General features: G+C 41.6%; 1 protein-coding gene across 2 annotated transcripts in view; it reads left to right on the top strand.

Moving 5' to 3' along the window:
* The window catches only part of LOC144535197 (single-stranded DNA-binding protein 3), a 40,298-nt gene that overhangs the window by 535 nt on the left and 12,834 nt on the right, over window positions 1-26,929 (top strand). For both annotated transcript variants that reach the window (XM_078277517.1, XM_078277518.1), the window contains exons 2-4: window positions 8,975-9,047; window positions 9,712-9,773; window positions 12,216-12,300. In XM_078277517.1, the coding sequence (XP_078133643.1) occupies window positions 8,975-9,047; window positions 9,712-9,773; window positions 12,216-12,300 (220 nt within the window). The remainder of the gene's footprint in view (window positions 1-8,974; window positions 9,048-9,711; window positions 9,774-12,215; window positions 12,301-26,929) is intronic.

The raw sequence follows: 26,929 nt of genomic DNA on the forward strand, positions 1-26,929 counted from the left end.
TTTTTTTGTTTCTTTCAAATTCAAAACAAAGACTGGCTGTTTTAGCGACCAAAGTTGCACCACTTCTACAAGGAGGGAGTGTTGCTGCACATGTTTCCAGTAATAATGCATAATGTGCACTCGGGGCTGAATTGCCTATGAGGAACATTGATGGGGATCCCACTTTAGTACCATCTCTTCCCTCGCCTCAGTGTGAGGAACAATGCATTTGGAGTGACGCTATGCATTGTAGCTAGCTGGCTTTTGTGTCGCCCCACGGAAGCAGTAGGTAAAAATAGAATACAGCTGTTTGGGGCTTTGTCACAAAATAGCACAGGAACGTGTTCTAGAATTGTTCCACAATGATACTCTGTCTCCGAACGCTGGCTACACTGTATCCATGTGTGTGTGCGCTCAGCGGAGACCCACTGCTACGATCTCCGAGCAAGGAGAGCTGCGCCTCATAACTTTTGTGGCCCGTACAGATTTTCTTCAGTCACCCCGAGTTGTGCGAATGAGTGCTGGAGATAAACTGCTTGTGATTTGCCGCCACCGCCTGCTGTAGGAGACCCAAATACAGGCTTTTCAGTGGCTGTTTTGTCAGGAAGCTTAGGTGGCGTTAGCTTGGGGAGCTCTAGCCCTCCAATCCCTTTGTCTGCACGCCACCGTCTCGATGTCTGTTGTTCGCTCAGGAGATGCATACCTCACGTTTACCAACAACTAAACGATCTGCAGGCGCTTCAAAATACTCTGGAATATGAATTCAACAAACTTCTATGTATCAATTCTGAAATAGAAGCCAGTATCTGCAGCGAACTTTCTTTGCTTAATAGTCACCGCAAACAAAGCCAACTAAGACCTGTACATGCTTTCATTAAACTTTGTTAGATGCAATTGTTTTAGAGCCATGTGCTGTGTTAATGGGCAATGGTAGTTCATATTGCACTACAGCTGAATAACCTAGAGGTGAATAAGTGGTAGGAGCCCACAGGTGAATGCTTATGGCTTTATTCCTCACAGCGGATGGGTTGAACACTACAAATGACTCTCTCACTCTCTGACTGGCTGGACCAGTCAGCAGATAAGGGAACTCGAGTGGGACAGAGTTGTCAGACTTGTGTATGTTTGGGTGAATATCTGCCAGCAGGCATCCCATTACCTTTAAACTCACAACTTAATTCGCTGTGTTGTGAACCCAAATTCTTTATTCTTTCTTTATGCATCGCTCTTCTAATGTCTTTCTTCATCTGCCTCCCAACTCTCACTTCCCATCTTTTGCTGCTCCTCAAAGTCCTCATCCCTCGCTTCAGCGTTGAATTATTGAGACAGACTGAAGCAGCTGCTCTCAGCTTTGCGTCAGAGTTGAGAGAGACAGAAGAGAAAGAAAGAGACAGAAGAGAGGGAGATATGGTGGGCAGACTCATCCATGTTTAAAGAGGGGGTTTTGTCGTGAGCCTCAGGCAGGATGTCAGGTGTGCCGATGGTGTACATCAGGGAGTTTTCTCACTTTATGGGAGTAAGCGTATGCACGCACTGATGTCCCATCTCAGGATGTAAGTGGGAATGGCGGGGAGGGAGGTCAGGAGTTCACCTCGCGTAGTGTAATGGTGGAAGAAAATCTAGTTTCAGCTTGAGAGAGGATGGGGAAAATGCAGAAATCAAAAGCCAGTAGAGTGTGATTCCAGCTATATGGTGTAAAACGTTGGTGTCACCAGGTCATATAACCTTAAAAACTAGGGTGTAAGGGTTTCTGGAGCTACCATTCAGATTTTTTTACCTTGCCTTTTGAATATAATTTCCCATTCTGGCTGTCAAAAAACGACTACTGCTTTTCTTCTATTTTCCTCTCCATCCCAACTTGACTATTCCTCTGATCCCTGTACCACCTATTATTTCTTCTTCTATAGAAATGGGTCATGCCCCCTCTTATATTCCAGTCAAAACTTCTTTCTCCTCTGCCTTTACTCCACTATCCTACAGCTGCTCCCTCTTCTTACTCCCCCCCTCCTCCTCAAACTTCTCTTCCTTTTCTATGAGCTGGCTTCTGATCTTTAATAATGCAGTAGGCCAGGTGCACGCACACGCAGCCCCTTTTGCAACCCACACAAAAACACACACACATACACACACACACACACACACACACACACACACACACACACACACACACCACACATAAAAATTTCATAGAAGGCCTCTTGGGGGGGGGATCTACAGTGTGATCCTCGTATCCCCAGACGTAAGACCAATTCCTTAACCATTCCCTTCTCGTCAAACTCTTTTAGAAAGCCGCACATGTGTTAAGCAAGCCAGTAAACCTGCAGTGAACAGGGAGATGCAAACAGTATCAATATTTGAAGCACGTGCTGTGTCTTAACGCATCCTGTGAGCTTTTGCCAGGCATTTCAGAACTGTCAAAATCAGTATAGATGCTGGGATTAACATGTGTTAAAGTGTGATCAGTAGACCGCAAAGTGCAGAGTTAAAATATTTTGTGTGTGTGGCTCAATACTAGACTGACTTGCAAGTGGCAGTGCCTTACACTCTACACCAGCGGTCACAGAGAGCTTTGTGACCTACAAATTGCTAGGAGCCTCAGAAAGTGGTCAGATTCCCTTGGCTAAAGTGGTGGTGTATGTGTGTTTAGCCTCGTAAGAGCATTGGCCATTTGTACAACAACCAATCTGTCCCACTGTCTGTGTTGAATAAGTAAGGCGGTGCAGCCAGGATATTATTGCTGTTAGATATTTGTGCAGTATTGTAGATGCAATACATTGAATAATATTAACCAGTGTGAAGCACTCCGGGAAGTTTAGAATTCAAGGCCACTTTTGCTTTGTTTGTTCATCTGGATGTCTGCCTGCTCATGTATGTTTTCTTATCTTGGTGACAATCTGCAGGAGGGGAAGCTCAGCCATTTATTACCTTCCGTGCAGGATGGCCTGCTGTACACACACACACATGCAGTGCCCATTGAAACTACTATCACTTTATACAGGAGGGGTCACTAAACGCATGTTCAACCTGCAGTTGACCCGTTCATAGTACAACACGTCACACTTTAAAATGTGGTCAGCATCATTTGGCGAGACTCATGGCTGCGACTGTGGTCCTACGTATGTTACAGATAAACTATAGAATTACAAAGTATTGAATTACATAAGTGCCAAGCAGAGTTTCAGTTTCTGTTCTCTCTGGCTGCTCTGTCTCTCTTGCACTCTTTCCAACAAGTGGTGGTATCACTTGAATGACATTCAAATGTCAATAACTTTAAAGGAAATTCCTATGCTATCCATAATGTAAAGCCATTTTAACAAGGGCTGTCCAACCTATGCTCAGTAGGGTTGGGTTTCGTTTGGTTTTTTTCCGATACCGGTGCTAAAACGATACTTAAAACGGTGCCGATACTTTAAAAGAGCACAAAATTACAGTCTGCGACATTAAAGAATGGCTTGTTTATTGCTAAGACCATGTGGTCAAAATGTAATGATTTATTAAAAATGTAATAACAATAACTTTGTTACTTCACCAGTACATTGCTGTTAAAATGACAAAAACAACCACTGAATGGGAAAAGGGTATGTTCCAATAACTTTGAATGCACCACGAGGCTTACTAGTTTCAAGAAAATGCACCGTCTGTGTTTTTCCGACAACTGCAGCTGCGCACTGTTACGTCCCGATGTTGGAATCCTCTACAGTGAAATACAGTCTCCCCTTACGCCGTTTAGCAGTTTAGCATTTTAACTGTATTTAAGCCAGTTACTAGCTAACGGTAGGCAAACGTAAACGTTTCCTGCCACATGTAGTGTTAATGAGCGTCCCGTGCAGCGATGCTTCTGTTGCCTCTGACGTCCATTTCGGAGCATCAGAGAGAAGCGCAGGCATTTAAGTGGCACCGAAAATGAGGCACCGAAATTCGTGTTGCTATTCAGTCCGGTAGATACAGGTCGTTTTGGCACCAATGCCATATTAGCACCGGGTTTAAGTACCCAACCCTAATGCTCAGCCCAGGTCCCGAGGACCCGATCAACCACTGAGTCAGTAGAGTCAGAAAAGGGGTTTACTGTATATGGACTGCTGACGAGCACTCATAATGACCATGTAGTGTATGTAGTCCAGGCATGGCTGTTTCAATGTCCGTGTTATATAGACAAGGTTGGTGAGAAAGTAGGGAAAAAAAATATAATCACGATTATTTCGGTCAATATTGAAATCACGATAATTTTAACAAGATTACTCGTTGACTTCTGGAAAGATGTTGCAATTATTGAACTTAAACAGTGGAAAAAGTTATAAATTGTGAAATTTGCCTTATTACTTTTCCTTTTTAGACTTTATTTTTTCATTCAGAACACGAGAAAATAAGAGTTTACTTGCAAAACATAATGCGCTAAATAATTGTTTTTCTCAATTATTCTGTTTTTGTGATCATTGGGAGCCAAAATCATAATCACAATTAAATTTTGATTAATCGCACAGCCCTATGAGAAAGTAGAGGTAGGCTGATGTAAACACTTCCATCTATAGTTGTCTGAATTATTAGCATTGTCCTACTTTATCATACCAAATGCCATTTATTGTGTGTGCTCATTAGTATGTGGAGTGCAGATTGCTTTGACATCCAAGCAGAACACGCTTGAATAATAACTTTGTTTCTTTCGGATTTAGATCTTTTGCCATGTTAAGAAAACACATTTAATTATACAATTCTTAAGAAGCAAGCATTTAAATCTGCCAGCTGCCACCCCTCCTCCTGTGATGACATTTAGAAAATGTTGCGTTGTTTCTATATGAAGGGCATGGTGTGATCATTGGTGACAATTGGCTCCATACTAAAGTTATTATATATTTGCCTATTCATATATTTAAGGGATTACATATTTTGCATACTAACAATGCATGTTTTACACATTTGCATACCATAGTAAGAACTGATCGGGAACAGATTGTATCTCCATTATAACACACTACAGCAATTGTTGCCATTTCTTTTGCTCCAATGCTCCCATGTGCTCACCTTGATTCAAGACATTTAGCAAAATGAATAACTAAATGAGTTAATTCTCGCCTTTACCCATACACAAAAATGTGCAGGGCTTTACTATCCCCCATGTGGACATTTACTTTGTTTATGGTTATTTTCATAGGGACACACTTAAGTGTAGACTATTAACTAAATAGACTAATGCCAATGCCATATATTATAGCATTTATAGCCTAAGATCATTTGCAACACTTGTTCCTAAATGGATATTCATAAAAAAATAAGCAATAAAGGTGCGTGTGAAAACATAAAACAATAAATAGAGAATACAAACTATAATAGAAGAACCATAAAAGTAGAGAAAATCCTCCAGGAAAGACATCTGATCGATAATGCCTAGTTATTCTTCAGAGACTTTAAAATGATCCAAGCTGTGATAGCGTTTATTTTCATTATCGATTAATCTGCCAATTTTATTTTCTGTTTTAATCTTTTGGTCAATGAAACATCAGAAAACTGTGAAAAATGTCTATCACAATATCCTCGAGCACAAGGTGACATCATTGAATGTCTTGCAGCAGTCCAAACCCCAAATTATTTACTAGTTTGGTATATTGTAAGACCAAGAAAAATTCTCACACTTGTGATCCTGCAGTCGTCATTTGTTTTGGCACATTTTCTTGAAACATTAAGTGATTAATCGGTTACCAAAGTAGTGAGACTGATTAATCGACCAATCCAGTTTGATTTCTGTGGTGTCACAAGTTCCTCTCATTCACTCCAAAGCGGTCTGTTCAAAGGAGACTTTTAGCAAAGAGGGTTTCGCCTTATAGTCCGTTTCGTTTGTACTTGGAAGTCGGAAAAGTTCGAAACACGCTCCCTGAACTCGGATTTCCGAGTTGGGAAGTCGGGACAACCTCCTAGTACCTCAAGCTCAAAATCCAACATGGCTGCCCCGTGCATCAACAGCAGTGAAAGCTGCTGTAACATACAGTTATTAGCAGTTCTGTCTTATTTGTGTCTCACAAATGACGCTTACCCACTGCTAGTACCAGCTCGACTCGACTCGGCCGGGGTGCCGTCCTACTTTTTCCATAGCAGATTTTGTACCGCCTCATGCGTGAGGCGAGCGTGGCTGGTCGTCATAGCGCCGCCGCAGGAAACTGCCGTGACCTAACGCAACACAGACACAGAACGTCGAAGGTGTGTTGTTTTTGATTCTCGGCACGTGACTGTTGCCGCAGCCAGAAGACACATTTTGTTTCAAAAGAAGCTGGAGGCAGCTAAAAAAAACACCGCTGGCTAAACTATTTTAAAATGGCGGGTTTGTTCAGGACACCCCCGCCTGTCCAGGCAATGATGACGCAGTGTTTGGTGAGGATTCTCTCCTACCAATCAGTGGTCTGCAGGTTTTCACGTCACCTTTTGGTATCAACTCAGCTCGCTTGGAACCTCGACGGAGGTGATACTAAAAACAATACCTGTTAGCTAGTACCAGGTACTTTTTTTTTTCCTAATGGAAAAACAAAAAGGCGAGTAGAGGTGAGTCGAGCAGGTACTATGTAATGGATAAACGCCATGAATCAGTCGTACACACAGTCCTGACCAACTTCTATCTGTGGACGTGTTAAGCTGTTTGTATGCACACAAAAACAGCGTAATGCGTTGTTATCAACTGGTATTGCTAATGGTGGCTAACCTGGCTAAAGCTACCCCACAATGAAAAATCAGACTTGTAAATGGAACGCATTTAACTCGGGTGTGACGTCATTCCCAGCTCCGAGTTCCGAGGTAAATGGAACGCACAATTATCACTGAGTATCATAGGAGCATGATGATGCAGAAATGTATAGATAAATTCTGATGTGGCGTATTCAGTACAGTTATTAAAATATACCCTATGTATTGTCTTTAGAACACGGTGATAACAGTGATACCTATCAGCTTCCTATCCAAAACTTTTCTTGTCCCACTACATATCATGTTACAAGACTTAATAGCACTAAATGTGCTGAAATAAACATAATCTTCATCCCACCATTTAACAACAAAAGCAAATGGGCTGTCAGTGGTTAAAAATGAACTGCACAACAGCCGTATTATCTCAAAACCATGTTTCATTGATCAGCTCGTTGACTAATGATGGGGACTATGACATTGAGCTACTGTCCTTCTCATTAGGACCTTATTGGCCTGTCGGAGGACTGTCTGCTCTGGCCACACAGGGCACTGTCATATCCACGCTGCTGGTCGATTGATAGTCCATTAACAGCCTATTAAACACGACTAAGTGAAGGCGTTAGGAGTACAATGTTGGGCCAATGGGGTTTCTCACTCCACAGCATGATTCTGGTGTCCGTTAATAGACCCTGGTGGATGGCTGTTATCAAGTGTGGCTGGCCTGTTTTATAATAATGATTACAACAAATTCCAGGCAAGAGCTTTTAAAATATAGTTGGAATTAGTGGGAATGCTCGTCGTGTGCAGCTATTTTTTCAGTATTTGGTGTTTTCGTTCAGATCATAATATTTTTATATATTATTACAGGTCAGCAGGTTTTTTTCAGCTTCTGCTATGATTTGACAACTGGATGCTTAGGGTTGGTAAGATGCCCATGGGCGGTAGTGGCTGCTGAGAAGATGTGGCCCTGTTTTCGATCGCAAGACGTTTTCCAGCAACCAAGGAACCTTTTGGGGAGGTACTCGAAGACTCTAGAAATTCACCTGCACCACAGGAACCTAGAGACATTTTTAATTATGGGGTCGTGGTTTCTACCCTCCCAAAAGTCCCTGCTCCTAAAGCAGTACTTTACGGCCGACCAGCAACTATCAAAGTGAAGGCAACAGTACTTAAGGTTGCTGACTGGTCAAACATAGGCTTCGAGGCAGCAACGACTTGTGTACAGCATTCATTTATACTGCAAGCAAACACCGGCTGTAGGGCTGGGTGATATGGAGAACATCAAATATCACGATATTTTTGACCATATACCTCGATATCGATACCGCAACGATATTGTAGTGTTGACTATTGGTGCTTTCACAAAATATTTACACAATGTGATTTTTGATAAATAATCATCAGTAATGTGGATATAATGACCGAGTGGGTAAAGGCAAATAATAGAACAGTTACAACAGTCTGGTAAGTTCAGAAAAGTACATCACTTTACTGTAATGCAGCCTTTAAAACCAGGAAAAGACAACACTTACGCCATATTACGATATCCAAAATATATATCCAGACGATATCTAGTCTCATATCACGATATCGATATAATATTGATGTATTGCCCAGCTCTAACCGGATGTTGCTAGTGTTAATATTAGGGAAGCTCTTAATGTCATTGACGTTTAAATTGCAGTTATGCAGCCGACGATATTGGACGATTTCTATATATTGAGCAACAAACCAGATAAAAGAAGTTAACAAGCGAGAAAAACAAAATGTAACCTTCCCTTGTATCTGCTAATAGTTTGAATAGGTTATGTGCTTAACCAGAAAAGAACTCCCTCATCCTGCCTACTGGAAACGGGCATCTTGACTTGTCACTCCTGCCCCCTCTGCATGTCTCTTTTCCAGCATCCATTCAAACATCATTGTCACACAACAGTAAATTTACAAGAACTGCGTGACTCTGTGTTATTTGAAGCAAAAACCACGAAGCCACTTTGTTTTTGTTTTTTTGTTGTTTTTTTTAAATCCAAAGTTGTTCTGTTAATACCTAGTCCTTGTTTTTTTTCAGATGTGGTAAAGATGCAAACACAAAAAAACTGAAATAACGTTTAGTCCCCGGAATAGTTCTCGACTATTAGCTCAAGGGGCTTAGAGTTAATGGGACAGTTTGGTTGAAAATAGTTTTTGTTGCTCTGCTTTTGGTTGTGAATAAAGTGGGCCGCCCGAATAAATCAAGTCTTTGTTGCAAGATAGGAAGGAAGGGTATGAGGCTGTCTTGCAAATAAAGGAGGCTGAATTTGGTCACTAACATTTTTTTTCCTTTGCATTTCAGGTTAGCATTATATGTGTACGAATACCTGCTACATGTGGGAGCACAGAAGTCCGCACAGACCTTCCTGTCTGAGGTAAGATGACATGCATGACTGTAACTAGTTTATGCCTTTTTGTGAAAATTGCTTATCTAGAGCTTGCGAGATGAGATAAAGAATTGATGAAAAATCTCCAGCCAGGAAATCAAACGCACGTCACATGGGCCTTGATGACTAATGAATGTGAAACAGCTTTCCTCATTATTCAAACTGTACATACCATAACCCAGCCATAGTGGACTTGTTTTGCCAGTGCAAACATGCTAAACATGATTACAGAGCATGAGGTGTTGCATCAATTTTCCAAAAGGAAATCCTGTAAAGTTACACCAGATCATGCTCCCTGTCATGGATAATCTTAGTGTAAGAACAACTGATGCAGTTGTCTGTGGACATTGTGTTTGTATACATTTCCTCCTAACAGCCCTTTTGGGTGTATACAGGCTAGTGGTGAATAGGTTTACGTCTTCCCTGGATCCAAAACACATTTCACATGTAAAAAAGGAACACAGAACAGAGCTATAACCGAAGGACGAGAGTCGAGAAGATGGAGATCGACGGAGCCAGAAAGATGCCTATGTTCACGTCCGAGGCCATTGACAGTTTGAGACTAACTGATTATATGTTCTTAACCCCTGGACCTGCAGACATAATCCTCCTCTCTAGTGGCCGCAAGTGACTCTTCTCTCCTCTCCTCTAGATTCGATGGGAGAAGAATATTACATTAGGGGAGCCTCCCGGATTCCTCCATTCATGGTGGTGGTAAGTGTCACTTTCAGTTTTTTTTTTCTTCCTTGTTTGATTTGATACAGTTAGCCTTTCCGTGTTATTTGCTTGACTGTGTAAACAGTTTTCATAGTACATGTCCTAAGCTGCCCCACACATACACACTCATTGATATTTAGGTTTGGGAACCAAAACTCAAATTAGACAAATGAATAATAATCCATTTTTTTTCTGTGTAATAAGCATGTGACCTGTTTTCACTCTGCCACTCAAAGATTCGGAGAAGAATCGTTAATAACCGGAATCTATAAGCAGAATCAAAATCTTTAAAATCCAAACGATGCCCAACCCTATTGATGGGGCTCTGCTGTCCATCCCGACCCTACGTAATTCATTACTGCCATGCGCACAAACACTAGCTTCATTTGAGCTTCCACGGTCTGAAGGGTCAGACCAGGGCCATAATTACATTTTGACTATATTAAACTTTTTATATAAACATACAGATATTCATGTACTTGATTTAATTGATGGTACTTGTCCCCAGTCATGATTTAAAAATGACTTCCATAGGTGGGAGGTCTAGCAGAGTCTCAGCCTTGGGGTTGACCAGACCCATCGAGGGCGTGACCCCTCCCTCCCCGTTTTCTCCCCTCTTCTCTCCTCCAGTTCTCTGTCCTTCACCTCCCATTCCTGAAACAATGGATCCAGATGGTTGGGAATGGACCCCCCCCATACTCCCTTCCCCCTCCTCACCCTCTCGTCACCCTTTGTGTGCCCCCAACCTCCCACTTTTCTCCTTTGTTCATGTGGGAGAGGGATTCTTAGCAGATTAACCCTTTGCATTCCATCTTCCTTTGTGTCATCTCTCCCTCCGCTGTCCCTCCCCCCTCCTGTCATTTCTGCCCCTGGCTAAGATTTGACCCCAAGGGCTCATGTCACCCATGGTTCACAGTCACTCAGTTTACAAGGAATCAGGATGAGAAAGTGAATCGCACCACACGTTTACAGGCAATACAATATGTTTTTTTTTACTGTAAAACCCACGTTTACATGCAGCAGTCTTTTCACTTGCTCCTTCCTCAGGAAGATTAAAGCACAGCTACAAAAACGGTGCCACTGGATTCAGAATAGATTCACTGTGTTGCTGAAGGACACTGTACTGAAATTAGAACTGTACATATTACAAAGGAACCAATATTTAAGAACCTATGGATTTAGAATTACAGACTTGTAAATATATTCTTAAATGGTCTTTTAAAAAGTTCAGTATCTAGTGTAACTTTTCACCTCAGGCGGTGGCTCTGCTGAGTCAGAAGAATGAACGGCAAGCTTATAGAGCACCATCAGCAATATGAGACCAAGGACATGTTTTAATAAAAAGAAAACGAAGGAACAGAATAATAATTTTGAAAGCATACAAGTCTGGATAAATCCATAGAATAGGTTTGTTTTCTTGTTCAATGAAGGACTTCAATCTAGGTGTAGGTTATTTCTTTACAAACAAATTATAATAAAATAAGTATAAAATTGTGTTGTCTTTTATCTGTGGGCAAACCATTCTCCTCCTCTTCTTCCTATCTCCTTGTTTAGGCTTGTAGTGAAAAAGGAGATACTTTTTTCGACTGGTTTCGAAGGATTAAGTCCAGTAGCCTCTAAGCATTTCTCCCTGTTGTGTCCTTGAGCAACACACTGACATCCTTATCATCTGTAGCTCAACCCATGCACTCTGTCCTCCTTGTGGAAGGAGGAAGTTCCAGGATACAACTTTTTTTTTTTTAGATAAAAATATTCCATAAATTCCAATTTATATGCTCAAACAACTCTCACTGGAGCTCAAGATGAGTACTGTAGTAAGCCTCCCAAATATGAAATATGAAGTGCAGAGGTGTAGGAAAAAAATCCAGGGTGTGGGATTCAACATATCTGTGTGCATCGCAGATTGTCAGGACGTGAAGTGGCTGCCTGATTAGTCCTTTTGTTAGCCATGCCGCTGTTTCACTCTGTTTATAGCACACTAAATCAATGCGCAAAGACTGATTCAATTAAGGCCTCTTAGACAGGTAGCACACGCGCAGTTAGCGTTGTTAGGAGCGTGCGTTTATTTTCCACTTACAGTGTTCTAATAGACTGAAATAAAAGCTGTTTATGTATATGTGTCAGCTCACAATGACGCCATATACCAGTCGCTGCTGGTAAAATAGGGTATTTTAGTGATTGAGTTTATCTGTACATTTATCCTTACTGTAACAGTTAAAGTTTAGGGTAATTACATTGTGTGTGTGTTTTGAGTGAGTGAGAGGTTGATTGAGGGGGCAACACTGGCATCATGTCCCTCTTATGCTCAAGTGTTTAAGAGGCAGTTTAAGAGCGCTAGGGAGATAGTGAGAGTGTGTGAATGGGTTATGAATAGCCGTTACACATTTGTTTGTATTGCTCTGTATGGTAACCTTTGACCCCCCCCCCTTCCCATTTCAGTGTATTCTGGGATTTGTATTGTGCGGCTCCAGACCGGAGGGAGACATGTGAGCACTCCAGTGAGGCAAAGGCCTTCCATGACTATGTAAGTGAAAAACTTTTTTTTTCTTCTCACTGAAAAACACTCACTCACTTGAGACACACATGCAAACACTGTAAATGTTTCTATAGTGACATCAAGTGTGTAAGGGGAATCTTGAAGTGGCACCTACAACAGCAGGTAGAGGATAGTGTGCACCTTAGGACATTTGGACAGGAGATATAATCATTAGCTGTCCTGGAGATGTTTCTCTAACGACTAAGAAATACTAAGGGCTGCAACTGATGATTGTTTGTCTTTTTGATCATTATTTTTTGTCTCTAAATTATAAGTAAGAAGTGAAAAATGCCAATCACAGTTTTCTAATACTGTATTCACACCATCATGTGAATTTGGTTTGTGTTACTCGCGCAAGTTTGATCGCTCGAGAAATATTTGAACTCGCGTAGATAAGAAAATGAAGCAAATGTTGCGCGTTTGCATTGTTTACCTGAAGGTAAAGAGTTGAAAGCAGTAATTCCTTATTTAAAAACTGAAACGGGAATATTTCGTGGTGTTTTTTTGTTTTGTTATACTAGAGTTCAGGTTTTTTTACATATAAATGAACATGTATACATGTCCGTTACATTTCAGCCCGTGTCAAACAAGTTCACACAATGCTGATTAAGCCTACCGCTGCCAGGGAAAGCTCACTGTACTTCTCAGTAGACGGGAGTTGTGTGACAACATTCCCGTGCTGGCACACCAGAAGAGTTGCTTTTTAGATCAACCAGCCGGAGTTGAAGGGGGAAGGAAGGGGGGGGGGGGGGGAGATCTGAATGTACAAAGTACAAAAGAGCTGTTAAACCTAGGGCTGTCAATCGATTAAAAAATGTAATCTAATTAATTACATACTCTGTGATTAATTAATCAAAATTATCGCATACATAATTAACGGTGCCTGAACCGATACTTTTTAAGAAGGTAAAAAAAGAAGAAAAAAAAGGGTACTAAACAACAGTTGGTGACATTAAAGAACGGCTTGTTTATTGCTAAGGCCATATGGTCAAAATTAAATGACTTAATAATAATGTGTAACAATAACTTATTTCACTAGTAAATTGCTGTAAACAACCACCAGATGGGAAAAGGACATTTACAATAACTTCAAATGCACCACGAGGCTGTAGTTTACCAGTTTCATTGAACGCATCGTCTGTGTTGTTTCTCCGACGGGAGCTGCAGATTGTTACATCCCGGTGTTGAATCCTCTACAGTAAAACACAGTCACACTTTACACCGTTTAGCATTAGCTGTCAGCATTGTAACCGTGTTTAATCCAGCTACTAGCTAGCGGTAGGCTAACGTTAGCTGCTGTTGAGTATAGTGTTAACTAGCGTCATGTGCAGCGGGGTTGGTGTTGCCGGTATCGTCTGTTTCAGAGCATCAGAGAGAAGCGCAGACATATCAGTGGCACCAGATTTCGGTAGCCAGGGTTGGCAGGAAGAAGATTTTTAGTAAGTTTAGTAAGTAAATGTTCCAATTAATGATCAAGGCAGAACATTCTTGTCTCCCTCTTTCATTTTACAGTCGAATGGTGGCTAGAACGGCGCCGGGTCAAACGTCAATATGGAATGGAATAATCTGCGTTATTTTTTTTCTCAGATTAATTAATCGAAATGAACGCGTTATTTTGACAGCCCTAGTTAAAACGTATAACCAGTGTAAGCTTTTCACAAGATATTTATTCAACTTTTCATTTATCTTTCCTTCTTTTTTATTACAACCTTTAGTCCCCCTGGCATGTTTATAATTCTAGATGCAAGTTGTAAGGTGTTGTAAACTTGTATAATTGTCTCTAATAAATAGGGAAAGATCTGAGAGACCATAGCGACAGAGAACCAGCTAGGAGTATGGCGGAAAATCCTAAGAGTAAGAAAAGCTACTGGATGCTCCGGATAAAAAAGAACCTCGAAGTTCAGAGGAAGGAGAGAAAAAAGAAAGAAAGAGAAAGAGAAAGAAAGTAATCGACTGCGAGATGCTGAGAAATCACCCTGCAGGCATGCGTCATCAGCACGCATCGACAGTGTTTGTGTAATTACTCTCACTGCTAGAGGGGGGGGGAGACAAAAGTTCGCACTCCAGCTTTAAAAAAATAACTGGCGATTAATCGACGAATTGTTTCAGTTATAGCAGGGAGATGTGTTGCATCAAACCAGGCGCTCCTTGTTTCAGAAGTTGCATCAATAAATGACAAGACAGAGTTACAAATCGAACGGTGAGAGAGATGGAAGTAAAGTGAAAGTAAAAACGTTGGACGATCGGCAAAAACAAAGGACAAAATGGCCCAATCCCAAAGTGCGGACTCACAGACACACTCACGGACTTCGGTGCGCGTTCTCGCGAAATTCGTAAGGGCTTAGGGTTGTCCCAGTGTCGAATTTCAAAGGGCGTGAGGGTTTGAGTACACACTTACCTTTCCGTGAGTCTGCATCGATGTAGACTTCACCCAAGGGAATTACGCACAGTTCAAAGCGTTGTGACCTTTACCGCGGAGACCATAGGGAAATACGGAAATTACAAAGGTAAACAACACCCTAGACGACAGCACGACACACGACCACGGAACACGGACCAACCTGTTGTCCAGCTTGTAAAACAAGAGTTTGAATTCCCAAACCGGCAAGTGTCAGCAACATCTTTTGTTATTAAACGTCGCCAAGGTAACATGTGATCTCGTGAAGTGCTGTCCCAATCCCATTTATACCTATCTGAGCCCATGTGGCCTCACACACTTAGCACCTGAGATCACTTAAGTCTGTGAGTCTTTAGTCCTTAGTCCTCAGGACTCACTCTGGGATTGGGCCATTGAGTCTGAATTAAGGAAGAGGAAATAAAATGTGTCGAACCCGGCTGATGGATTTCTTGAGTTTTGTATCATCAAATCACATTCTGTTGTGTGGAAGTTGTGCTGATTCAGAGACGATGAGGACATCGAAAAGGACATATCGTAGCTCCTTTGCATGCTTTTCTTTTCTCTTGTTGCACTGAACAGTATCACCTCAACTTTATCCAACCTCCTGAAACGTTATCACAAAGTACAATATGATGAAGCTATCAAGCCCACATAAGCCTCTGTAATGAGAGACTTCTACAGTTAATCATCATACCTGACAAGCTCTTATAGATGCAAGGGGATTAGAAATAGTTATGAAGTGGGAGGAGCCACTGGGGGTTTTCTCCACTCTGTATTCCCTTTTCTTGATAGTTCTTTTATTGGTGTCTTTCATGTTAATTTACTGAGAATCACAAGACTCTCCTGGATGACGTAACAAACAATTAGGTTTTATATTGTGCTGTGCACAAGTATAAAACTTGTTTAAGTTTTTGGAAATTATGTTTTAATCATCTGTTTGACATGGAGGACAGGCCTAAATACAACAATGCCCATGATCATTGGCCCCCACAAATTCAATAACGCTTTGGTGTTCCAGTTGGAAACAGAAAGTGGTGCCATATTTGCTGAATTTGTCCAGGAAAGACCCCATATCTAAAAGTAAACCAATTTAAGCTGCAGATTGTGTTTTCAGTTTTCTCAACAACAGAATCTTCAGCTTCCACCTGTGGTAAGGGGCTCACGTAACAGAATTGGATGTTTCTTACCAAAATATCATAGTAGAAATAGTCATAGTTACCTACTCTCTTTTATGTTCACAGGCTTGTACCTTTCGATTTATTATCAAAGGACCAGATATTTCTAAGCTTCGGAAGTGCTCTATTCAAAATTGTATAGAAAGGTAATGAATGGGACTCTTGCTTCCAGAACAAGGGGTGCCCAAAATGGCACCCACCACTTTGTATCTACATAGTTTCTCTAGGAATCTTGAAAAAAAAAAAAATCATAAACTCAATTCCTAGACCCAGTGTCTAAGGACTGAGGGTGTGATGTAAAGCCCCTTTAGGGACATTTGTGATTGAAATGACTTGAGTGTGAAAATCATAATTCTTGTATTGTTTATTCATAATTGTAGCCTTAATAATAGCCTTAAGTTCTCGTCGCACAGTTTTTTTTAGTTTTTTTTTTGCATGCGTGTCCTTGAGATTGAGATTATTTGATGCCTTTGGGTGCTTGAAAGAGGAATTTGTCTTCCCCCGTGTTTCTCTGCTTTTTGGGGTCAGAAGTCAGAGGTCCGGGTCAGCTATAAAATAGCCTTTCTGGAGTTTGTAGGGATTCAGTGTCTTGCCCAAGGACACTTCAGCGGGGTGTTGCTTTCTATCACAGATGCTCAGGTCCACGTATCTTGCAGGACTGGAGTCCCACTAATATCTGCTCCACCATGCTGCCTAATAGGGATGCAATGATTATAGATTTTGTTGGTACGATTATAGTCTGAAAAATAATCAGTTTCACGATTATTATGCATTAATAATTTCACTGCTAATGTATGAAATTACATGAACACTCTAGATTTTAATGTGTTATTTATTGCTGCCTTTTGAAACAGAAATAAGACAGTAACAGTTTTAAAAAAGGTTATATGATCAATCATCAACCTTTTTATTTAAATTAATTTGAAAAGATTAGAGACTAGAGGTGATTCAGTCACACCACAAACAAAGGCCAAGTTGGCAACAACAGCGCTGTCCTTAGGAAGAAGTTAGTCCTTTTTGGGCTAGAAACAGCCCTGCTAGCTGGTGTGCCTAAAAGTTGGAGGAGCTGCTAGACAAGATGCACCTGTCAAAGGGCGATGCACAGCATGTTGCCAAGGAATAAATGTGATGGAGAGATCTCTTTGCAGCCTTATGTCCCACAGGGGATGAAGAGGAGTAAGTAACGTTAAGTGGTAACGTCAGTGACATGTTTGAGCTGTTGTGGAGTTTTGCCTCATACGAATGTAATGCTATCGTCAGCTCGCTCCCTGTAAATGCAAACGTCGGCTTCTGACTCGTTAGCTGTTAACTGTAACGTTACCGTTAACATTGAACAGGCTAATGTTAGCTAACTGGTAACATTAACAAGCTTAACAACAATGTTAAAGCTATAGTGCGTAGTTTCTGTCGCCTCCATGAGGAATTCTAAGTAATGACAACAAAACTGCCGGCCATGATACAAGCCTTCAGTAATCGCGCAACCCCCCCACCCCTCCTCCAGTTGCTAGTAGCCAAGGACGGCACAGATTTTCTGCGTGCGAAAGTCGCCAGACAAAACTAGTTTCTGAACATTAGTTCTAACTTTGTAGTTGGCTAACTTTGTGTAACGTTAAAAAATTGCAGCAGGAAGTTATCCCAGCACGGAGAGTCACGGTCACTCTGACAGTCAGTACTCGCTGTGACCGGGCCGGCGTCTGATGTGCCGTGTGTGCGCAAACGCGAGCGTTTATGTTGTCAAGGAAGTTTAATAAGAACTGCTGCGCATAACTTCCAGTCAGTTAACACTCGGTGTAGCAGAGCCTTTACTATTAATTAACCGTGACGTTTTAAAGCGCGGTAATAGTGAAATCGGTCAACCGCTGCATCCCTACACCTAATAATAATGTAAATAAGTGTGTGGGGGGGGGTGGGGGAGAACTGTAACTGTATCCACTTGTGTGTAAATGTCACGTGTCGTGATTGACACAGTGCGTCTGTCTACAGCCTGTCCTCTCTGGTCAAGACAGTGTGGCATTTTGTGTGTGTGTGTGTGCGCTGTATAGTGTGGAGAGATAATGGAATAGAGTTCTAATCCGGTAATCCCAGCACTGGGCTGAGGCTAAGCCAGGGATTTATGTGTGTGTGCGTTTGGGTGGGTGGGTGTGTATTTTTGGACGGGGGGGGATCTTTGGCAACCACCCCATAGATGGGAGGGTGGAGGGGCTCACACACCCAGTGCCAGTTGTGTGTATGTGTGTAGCAGGGTGTGCTACATGGTTGCTCCCTGTCTGCTCCTAACAGTGATAAAGCGAAGGAGACGGGACCGGTTTAATTTTGGCTCCAGCCCCCTGAGGCTAGTCTCTGAGCAAGGGTCCTTTCTACTGGTTTCAAAAGAATGAGCCAGTTAGAGCCATCGGAAGAAAAAATATATATTTCGCCTTACCTCAAAAGAGTTATAGTCTTTTTGAGAATGTCTAGATTGCAAGCCAGCATTTAAGAGGTATTATCACAGTTCTCTCTGCTGGGTGCAAAGGTTTATGGTTACAGTCAAAGCTACTTTTCCCACAAGTCCTGACACTGGTTATAAAAGTAATGCAGTGTCTGTTGGACTGTTATCTAATAGAGTGACTTGGTAGCATGTTTACGGCAAGTGTGGGGTTTATGATTGCTTATAAGTACCTAGTTGCTTTAAGCATCTGATTCACCAAAGAGATATACAGGGTTTAGCATTTGAAAAGCAGATAGAGGGGCGCCTGGATAGCGGGCCCGGGTTCGGCTCCGACCTGCGGCCCTTTGCTGCATGTGGTTCCCCCTTTATTGTCTTCCTCTGTCCTGTCAAAAATGGAGGCCAAAAATGGCCAAAAAAAAAAAGAAAAGCAGATAGAGGCATGTTTTCCTTCATATACAGATTTTTAATTGATCTATTTATACAGGCTTTTAGTTGAGGCTTAAATAGCTTTAAAACATCTTAAATACAGAATCTATAAGTTTTTTTTCTGACAATTTCTTTGTGAGAGAGATATATATATATATATTGGTAGAAGTGATATTTCTACATGGCAAATAATTTACTAGTAAGTGTAGTAGAGTCATAGAAAACCAACAGTCATGACATGCATGCTGCTCATTCTGTGTAACTGAATCTGTAATTGAAATGGGCATGTTCAAAATAATAGCAGTGTTGTGTTCAATTAGTGAGGTGATTGATTTTGTGAAGAAACAGGTGTCAATTATGGCCCATATTTAAGGAAGGAAGGAAGTAAATGTTGTGCATGCTGGTTATAGTGCATTTCAGACTGAAATACTCAGCAAAATGGGTCATTCCAGACATTGCTCTGAGGAACAGCAGACTTTGATTAAAAAGTTGATTGGAGAGGGGAAAACATATAAAAAAAAGTGCAGAAAATTATAGGCTGCTCAGCCAAAATGATTTCAAATGCCTTGAAATGGCATCCAAAGTCTGAACGACGTGGGAAAAAACGGTCAACTACCATTCGAATGGATCGAAGAATAGCCAAAATGGCAAAGGCTCAACCAATGATCAGCTCCAGGAAAATCAAAGAAGACTTAAAGTCACCTGTGAGTACTGTTACGATCAGAAGAAGGCTATGTGAAGCAAAGCTATCAGCTAGAAGCCCCCGCAAAGTTCCATTGCTGAAAAAAAGACATGTACTGAATAGGTTGAAATTTGCCAAAGGACACATTGACTGGCCAAAGGAGAAATGGTACAACATTCTGTGGACTGATGAGAGCAAAATAGTTCTTTTTGGGTCTAGGGGCCGAAGACAGTTTGTCCGACGACCCCCATGCACTGAATTCAAGCCACAGTACACTGTGAAGACAGTAAAGCATGGTGGTGCAAAATTCATGTTATGGGATGTTTCTCATACTGTGGTGTTGGGCCTATTTATCGCGTACCAGGGATCATGGATCAGTTTCAATACATCAAAAAACTTGAAGAGGTCATGTTGCCTTATGCTGAAAAGGAAATGCCTTTTGAAATGGGTCTTTCAACAAGACAATGACCCAAAACACACCAGTAAGCGAGCAAAAATTGATGTTATGGAGTGGCCAGCCCAATCCCCAGACCTCAATCCCATAGAAAACTTGTGGGGTGACATCAAAAATGCTGTTTCTGAGGCAAAACCCAGTAACGCAGAGGAATTGTGGAATGTAGTTCAATCGTCCTGGGCTGGAATACCTGTTCACAGGTGCCAGAAGTTTGTCGACTCCCTGCAACACAGATGTGAAGCAGTTCTCAGAAATAATGGTTATGTAACTAAATATCCATATAGGATATTTAATTCATAGCTTTTCAAACTTCAAAAACAAAACATTCTGCAGTGCTCTAATACTAAATAAATTGGATACATAAAACTACAGCACTGAGCACATGGCACTTCCTGAATGTGCAAAACATAACAGAATATGTAAACAGAAATGTTGTTAGGCCTACATTAAATTGTAAACCAGAATAATCGATTCTGGCCCGGCCGATTATCGATGCAGCATCGTCCATGTCCACGATTCGATGCATCGATTATTTGATTAATTTCAGCACCTCTAATGAATATGCATCACTTCGCTATAAAGAGTCACAAGATACATTGTAAAGATACAGGTGTGTATGCAGTATTAAATCAGCACTGTCAACCTTCAGTTATGTTGTTGATACTTATTACTTGCTTCATTGTAGTCTACCTCTCTTTTTTTTATTTGCACTGTTGCTTTTCTTCTTTGGCTTTACACATCTGCCCATGTTTGTCACTTCTCTCTAGAGCTTAGATCGGGCCCAAAAAATCAAGCCCGACCCTACTCAAGCCCTTGCACGTTGTGTCCGAGCCCGGCCCGGCCCGACACATTAACTGTAAATATGAGCCTGATTTAAACCCAAACATTTTTTAATACGTGGGCCGTTATAACCGACGTTCTCAACTACAATTGCGAGTTGTTTGAACTACAGAAATCGGTTTTAGAATTATCTTAATGAATAATGTAACAAGGACGAAGCATGTAAACTGCGCTGTTTGTTTATTCAGAATGGAATGGATCCGAATGAAGAAACGTAAAAAAAAAAAAAAGAAAACTCGACCCTAGCTCCCTCAGCTGAAAAGTGTGGGTAACGGATCAAGGCAGCAACATAATCAAAGCCCTGGAACCATATAGGAGACTTTCTTGTCTCAATCACCTAATTAATACTGTCCTTCGCCATGGTCTGCATGCTGATGCACTGGCCGACAACAGTGCTGCAGATGGGGGAGACACAGTTTAGGATGTAGCACAGTTTACCTCACACTCAAGTCAGTGCAGGACATACACCCAGAGCTGTGCGAGAAGCTGGAGAGGCATAGCTTTCTCCCCACCGAATTAGGCTAATAAAGTAATGATTAAAAAAATACACAAATGATTGCTTTGCTGTTGGCTTCTCGACTCATTTTTAAGAAAAGACAAAAAAAAAAAAAAGAGAAATTAACGCTACCATAAAACTTATATTCATACGTTTACGTTCTAACTAGGGATGTCATGAGAACCGATACTACTGATACCTTCCGGTTATAAAATTACAAAACACAGACGATGCCCCTTTTCTTTTCTTTTTTTTTTAAGCACCGTAGGCACCGTTAGTGACGATGCCAGTGTTGGCAGCATCGGTGCGCTGCGCATCTTCCGGAACTGATGGGGCCAGTATACGCTTCAGAGTGTTCCAGTCGATACATTCAGAAGGAGGTCACGAAGAAGTGGCCGAAGTCACGTATTTCTACTTCCGGTACATGCAAGAGCCAATTCTACCCAACCTAAAAAACGGCATGGCCCTCTCTTTCCAATTTAGCTACAGCCCCCCTCTAATGGCTTCAAATAACTCACTGTTGTCGGCTACGGCCGCTGAACAGGCTACACGTTGTAAACCGCAGTTTGCCTGCTCCTCCGGTAACGTTAGCTGTTAGCAGGCTTAGCATGGCGGCATTAGCCACGGTTAGCCAGGACCAGTGTCAGGACTGGCAGTGTCTCAATTGTTTTTGCGCGTAACTAACTCGGGTACTCTAGCTATATCATTCAATGTGAGTACACTCATTTTGAAATTGGAATCTTAGAAGAAGAAAAAAAGATTTACCGTGGTATCGAAATCGGCATCGAGAATCGTGTTATTTTACTAGTATTGGCACCGACTACTGGATTTTTGGTATCGTGACACCCCTAGTTTTAACGCTGGGTTTTTACAGGCAGTTTTGCCACTCTTCTTCTAACTCTCCTTTCTCTCATTTGCATTTATGCAACTCCAGCCTGTTCACATCATGTTTCCTGCTGCTTGAGGACCCCCCCCCCCCCACACACACACACACACACACACACACACATCTGCATCTTTCCTCCCTCCCCCTCTTTCCCCACCTTTTTCCTCCCACCCTCTTTACTATATCTCTTACACTCTCTTTCGCTCAACACACCAGTCCGCCCCCTCTCGTCTCACTCGCCTTATCGCTCACTCCCTCTCTCCGACTCTCCTCCTTTTTTCCTATCTCTTTGCTGACCCCCCTCCTCCCTCCCTCCTTCACCACCACTACTACCTCTGTTCCTGAGAGAAGATTGATAGGCTAATCTAGCTGTTTACCCACAATGCCTAGTAGAGAGAGAGAGAGAGAGAGAGAGAGAGAGAGAGAGAGAGAGAGAGAGAGAGGGAGAGAGAGAGAGAGAGAGAGAGAGAGAGAGAGAGAGATGTAATTTTTAATTGGTATATTGGATTGGTCGGCATGATAACTGGTTCTGTCAAGGCATGTTTATTGTTTAATTGTTATCACTTTTTGTTGTTTGATTATTTTATTGTTATTGGTTTGTATTGTTAGTTTTGTGTTGTCTACAGATGCGTCTCATTTTAATTTTGTAATCAATGGCTGACAGGTGCAGCCTGAGCTAATTTGTCCAAGATGCTTCTGTCATATGTTGGGGGAATAAATAAAAAAAGACAGGGAGAGAATAGGCCTAGTTTTCTTTTATTTTAAAACTGTTGTCGTAAAATAATTATTCTTACATTTATTCAAACTTCACATTTCTTCCAACAAGACAATGCTTAATGACAGTGCAATATGTTAATTGTCGTTTATTTAAAGATCTTATCTGCTTTTCTAAATCTTTAGTACAAACAGTAGTACAAAGCACTGGAAACATCATTTTTAGTTTACCAGCTGTCTGTTATGCTGCAGATTTGGTTTACCAACCAGTCAGCTTTTTTAAATGTATCCTCAAAAAGCCATTAAAACCAACCCACATATTATCCAGCATTTTAAACAACCTGTGATGCATTTTCCCTAACATTACTTTAGGGCCGAAATGATATTCATTGCAGTTGAATTAAAAAAAAAAAAAAAATGTTTTCCCTAAAGACAGTTGCTTCTGCCTTAACCTCTGTTTCGCCTCTGCTCTGCCACCAGCAGAATCCGTAATGGAAAAAGTGAAAAGAGCTCCATTAGACTTAATAATTAGCTGTGTGATAAAGTTCGGAAACACTGCATTACACATGCTGTACAGCCTGATGTGTTACACATGTGAAGGCAGCTGTTTGTCCCTTTTGTGTTATTTTTAATATTTTTTTGGGGGGAACAGTGTGAGCCTGGGAGGTAATGTGAAACTGCAGTGGAAAGACAACACTACTCTTTAAAAAAACCACGCTGATACAACACATTGGATGATACTGACAGATATTAGTATTTTTGTAAATCTTGATTTTTGTTACTTAAACAACATAGTAACTTAAAAGCACTTGAATTGTTATTGAACAATTGCTATTGCTACCGAATGATGGCTGAGAAGTTCAATGCATTTGGCTCAGTGTGTGACTAACGTTCAGTGGACAGGGGAAATTGTGTACATGGTTCTATTCTTTCACTAAAAACCTGCAGTGGTAGTTTAAAGTATACTCTTATTTGGCACTCACACTTCCAGTTAGGGGTAGTGGAGCACCAGTGCAGATTTCTTTTTGCCACTTCACCTCCACACTAGGTAATTTGGACAGCTTTTAACATGACTAACCCCCAACGTGAACACAGAAACGGAGGTGGAGTGGACAGGGCGATGGTTTATGGTCCTGATGGGATTAAAGCGACACCAAAGCACTTTTCCTCTTCGGTCCCCCTACAGGTTGGAAGTGGAATTGTCCATTACCGCTGTCATTTGAACTACAGATCCACTACCCGATCTGGCAAACTTGCATAGTGCGGTTATAGCCGATAGAGGGCCGCAAAGCGAATGCAGAAGTGCCGTTCACCCTGTTACGAGTTGATGAACCACTGAAACGATTTTGGAAACATTATTTTAAGGTACATAAGTCTTTGGTGTTGCTTTAAGTGATAGTCTCCACATCACAAGATGATGCCGTCCAGGCAGCTGGCCTTGAAGTGAAAGTTTCATATGTATACAAATGGACTACCATTTTGTTTTATTAATGTGTTTATTAGAAGAAATGTATTATCAGCATATTGGCCAAAGTGTTGAAAATCTCTTATTGTAAGTTTAGTTGAAGCTATATTGTGGTTTCACAGTTCTCATTCTCCATATTCTTGTCTTTCGCCCTCTCTGCCTTCTCTCTGGAGTGTTGGCTAAGTGGATGTTGGGTCTGCAGCATGTATTAGTGCTGTCATCCGGCGTGTGTGCGCATGTGTATTTGTGTGTGTGTGCACGAGTCCCCCTGTCTGGTTCAGTACTGATGCTTTGGCAGCCGCTTTTAGGAAAGCACGTGTGTGTGTGTGTGTGTGTGTGTGTGTTTTGAGGACCAGCTGGGGTGTGTGTGTGTGTGTGTGTGTGAGCCGTATCCTGTTGCTCCAGAGCAAAACGCACTGTTTTGACTAGGCTGATAAATAAGCTACATCACCACAGTCAGCTATTTTTCCTTTTGTCTCCACACTCTCACTACTTCACCTCCCCCTCCTCCCTCTTTCTTTCCCTCTCTCTGTGCGCTAAGGACAGCAGGTCAAGGAGACAGTGATGAGGTACATATCAGTGTGAACCAGAATGTAGATTAGTACCCTCTCCAGGCAGGGACACAAATACACACACACACACACACACACACACACACACACACACACACACACACACACACACACACACACACACACACACACACACACACACACACACACACACACTGTCTCTTCCTACCTCTACCCTCTTTCCATCCAGTGTTTATGTCTCTGTCTTTATCCCTGTGAAAGGTATCAGGCGGAGGTCAATAATGTGTTGAGCACTATTGATCTGTCCGGTAGGTCCTATGGGTCTAAGAGAGGGAGAGGGAAATGGAGAGGGAGGGATCAATGCTATTCTGTATAGCCATCTACATACTGTACCAGCCAATCAGATCATTAGTCTTTTGTTCTCTGATAGATTGTTCGTCAACATTGTGGGTTTGTACCAAGGAGGAAAAGCAAACGCAACATGGTGTCCTCGCAGGGAGCCACAACTGTGGATTAACACGTCCAGAGTTAAAAATATTTTTGCCACAAACACACCAACGTGGCGCCACAGGGAGGTGGATAAAGTTCATTACACGGTGCTTTGGGTTGTCCAATTGAAGCTGAGTGAATGTTTACAGTATTTGTTTCTCAATTACTGGTTTGGTTATAAAATGTCACAAGTTCCCAGTCCAAGGTGACATCGTCAGGTGACTCTTGTTACGTCCGACCAAAAGATATTCCATTTACTAGCACTTTGCTGGTGTAGCTTTTCTTAAAGTCTTTTCACAAGTCTGTAGATCCCTAAATATTTTTTTTTTTTTTTAAAAGTGCTAAAGTTAGCAGTTCTCTATCCAACGATGAGCTATAGTTCAGGTCTGTAGTCCAGATATTGTATTATTGATAGCCAGGTAACATAAAAACTTACCTAATATTATTTTTGTGCAGCCGTGGCTCCGGGATGCTTTGACACCATGTTTGTACAGCGCTGCAACGGAAGGCCATTAAAATATAGTTTACAGTTTTAACAGTGTAAATATTCCTAGACATTTGAGAATATGTCCCATGGGTTTTGTTGAACTTTCCGCCAGCTTCAGTGAAAGAAACTTATTCTTCTACTTCCTGCTGCATGTCGGGCATTAAAGCCCTTTCAAGTTGTGCTGCCACCCGGCGCTTCCTCTGCACAGTCCTTAACATTTACAGACTCCTCTCCATACATTCAGCCTGAAAATGTAATTCACCTCAACTACAAAAATCTATGTTCATTATATCAACTAGTTAGTGCAGCACTGATGTTGGCTGTGGATTGTCTTTAAGAACTTGTTTCTTGAAGACGTTTCTTGCATGAAGGGACGCTCTACCTGTATGCTGTGCCTGCATCAGAAGCCATTGTTTACCGGCACCAATGTGAATAAGACAAATTCCGGTTGATTTATTTTCTTGGTGAATCAAGTTCTTCTGATTCAAGGAGGCAGTCTTGTCACAAGGTTTTCCGGCAGTCTGCCACTTCGGATTGTCGAGTTGAAATTGAAAGGTAGATATAGACAGTACTGTGGGTGCCACCACAAAAGCTAAAAAAAACACTGTTGGATCTTTTTTTGTATTTCCTCAGGCCAGTTGGTTTTAATAAAGACCGACTGCATACTAAATCTACCTCTGCTGGTGGCAACTGCGCTGTCTGAGGGCTTCCAGCTTGCTTTCAATCTGCAAATTGGGGAATGCACAAGCAGATAGTCATTCATTAATAGTCTACAACAATAATGTGACCAAGTGATTGATTGTGAACAGAACTCTCTACTTGTTAAAAAAAAAAAAGTCTTTCTTTTCCCCTATCTTTTTTTTTTTACTCACTATCTTCTCCATCTCTCTCTCTCTCTCTCTCTCTCTCTCTCTCTCTCTCTCTGTCTCTGTCTCTCTCTCTCTCTCTCTCTCTCTCTCTCTCGTCTCTGCTCTCTCTCTCTCTCTCTCTCTCTCTCTCTCTCTCTCCCTCCCCTGCATCTTCTTATTCTCTCTCTCTGCGCTCCTCGAGCGGGGGATGCCAGGGGGACAGAGTGCAGATAGGACCTGTCTCCATAGCAACAGCTTCTGCAAGCTGCTGACACCCTACTAGGGGGGCTGAGAAG

Source organism: Sander vitreus, chromosome 20 (genome assembly GCF_031162955.1).
Source record: "Sander vitreus isolate 19-12246 chromosome 20, sanVit1, whole genome shotgun sequence".
In the NCBI taxonomy this organism is placed as follows: Eukaryota; Metazoa; Chordata; class Actinopteri; order Perciformes; family Percidae; genus Sander; species Sander vitreus.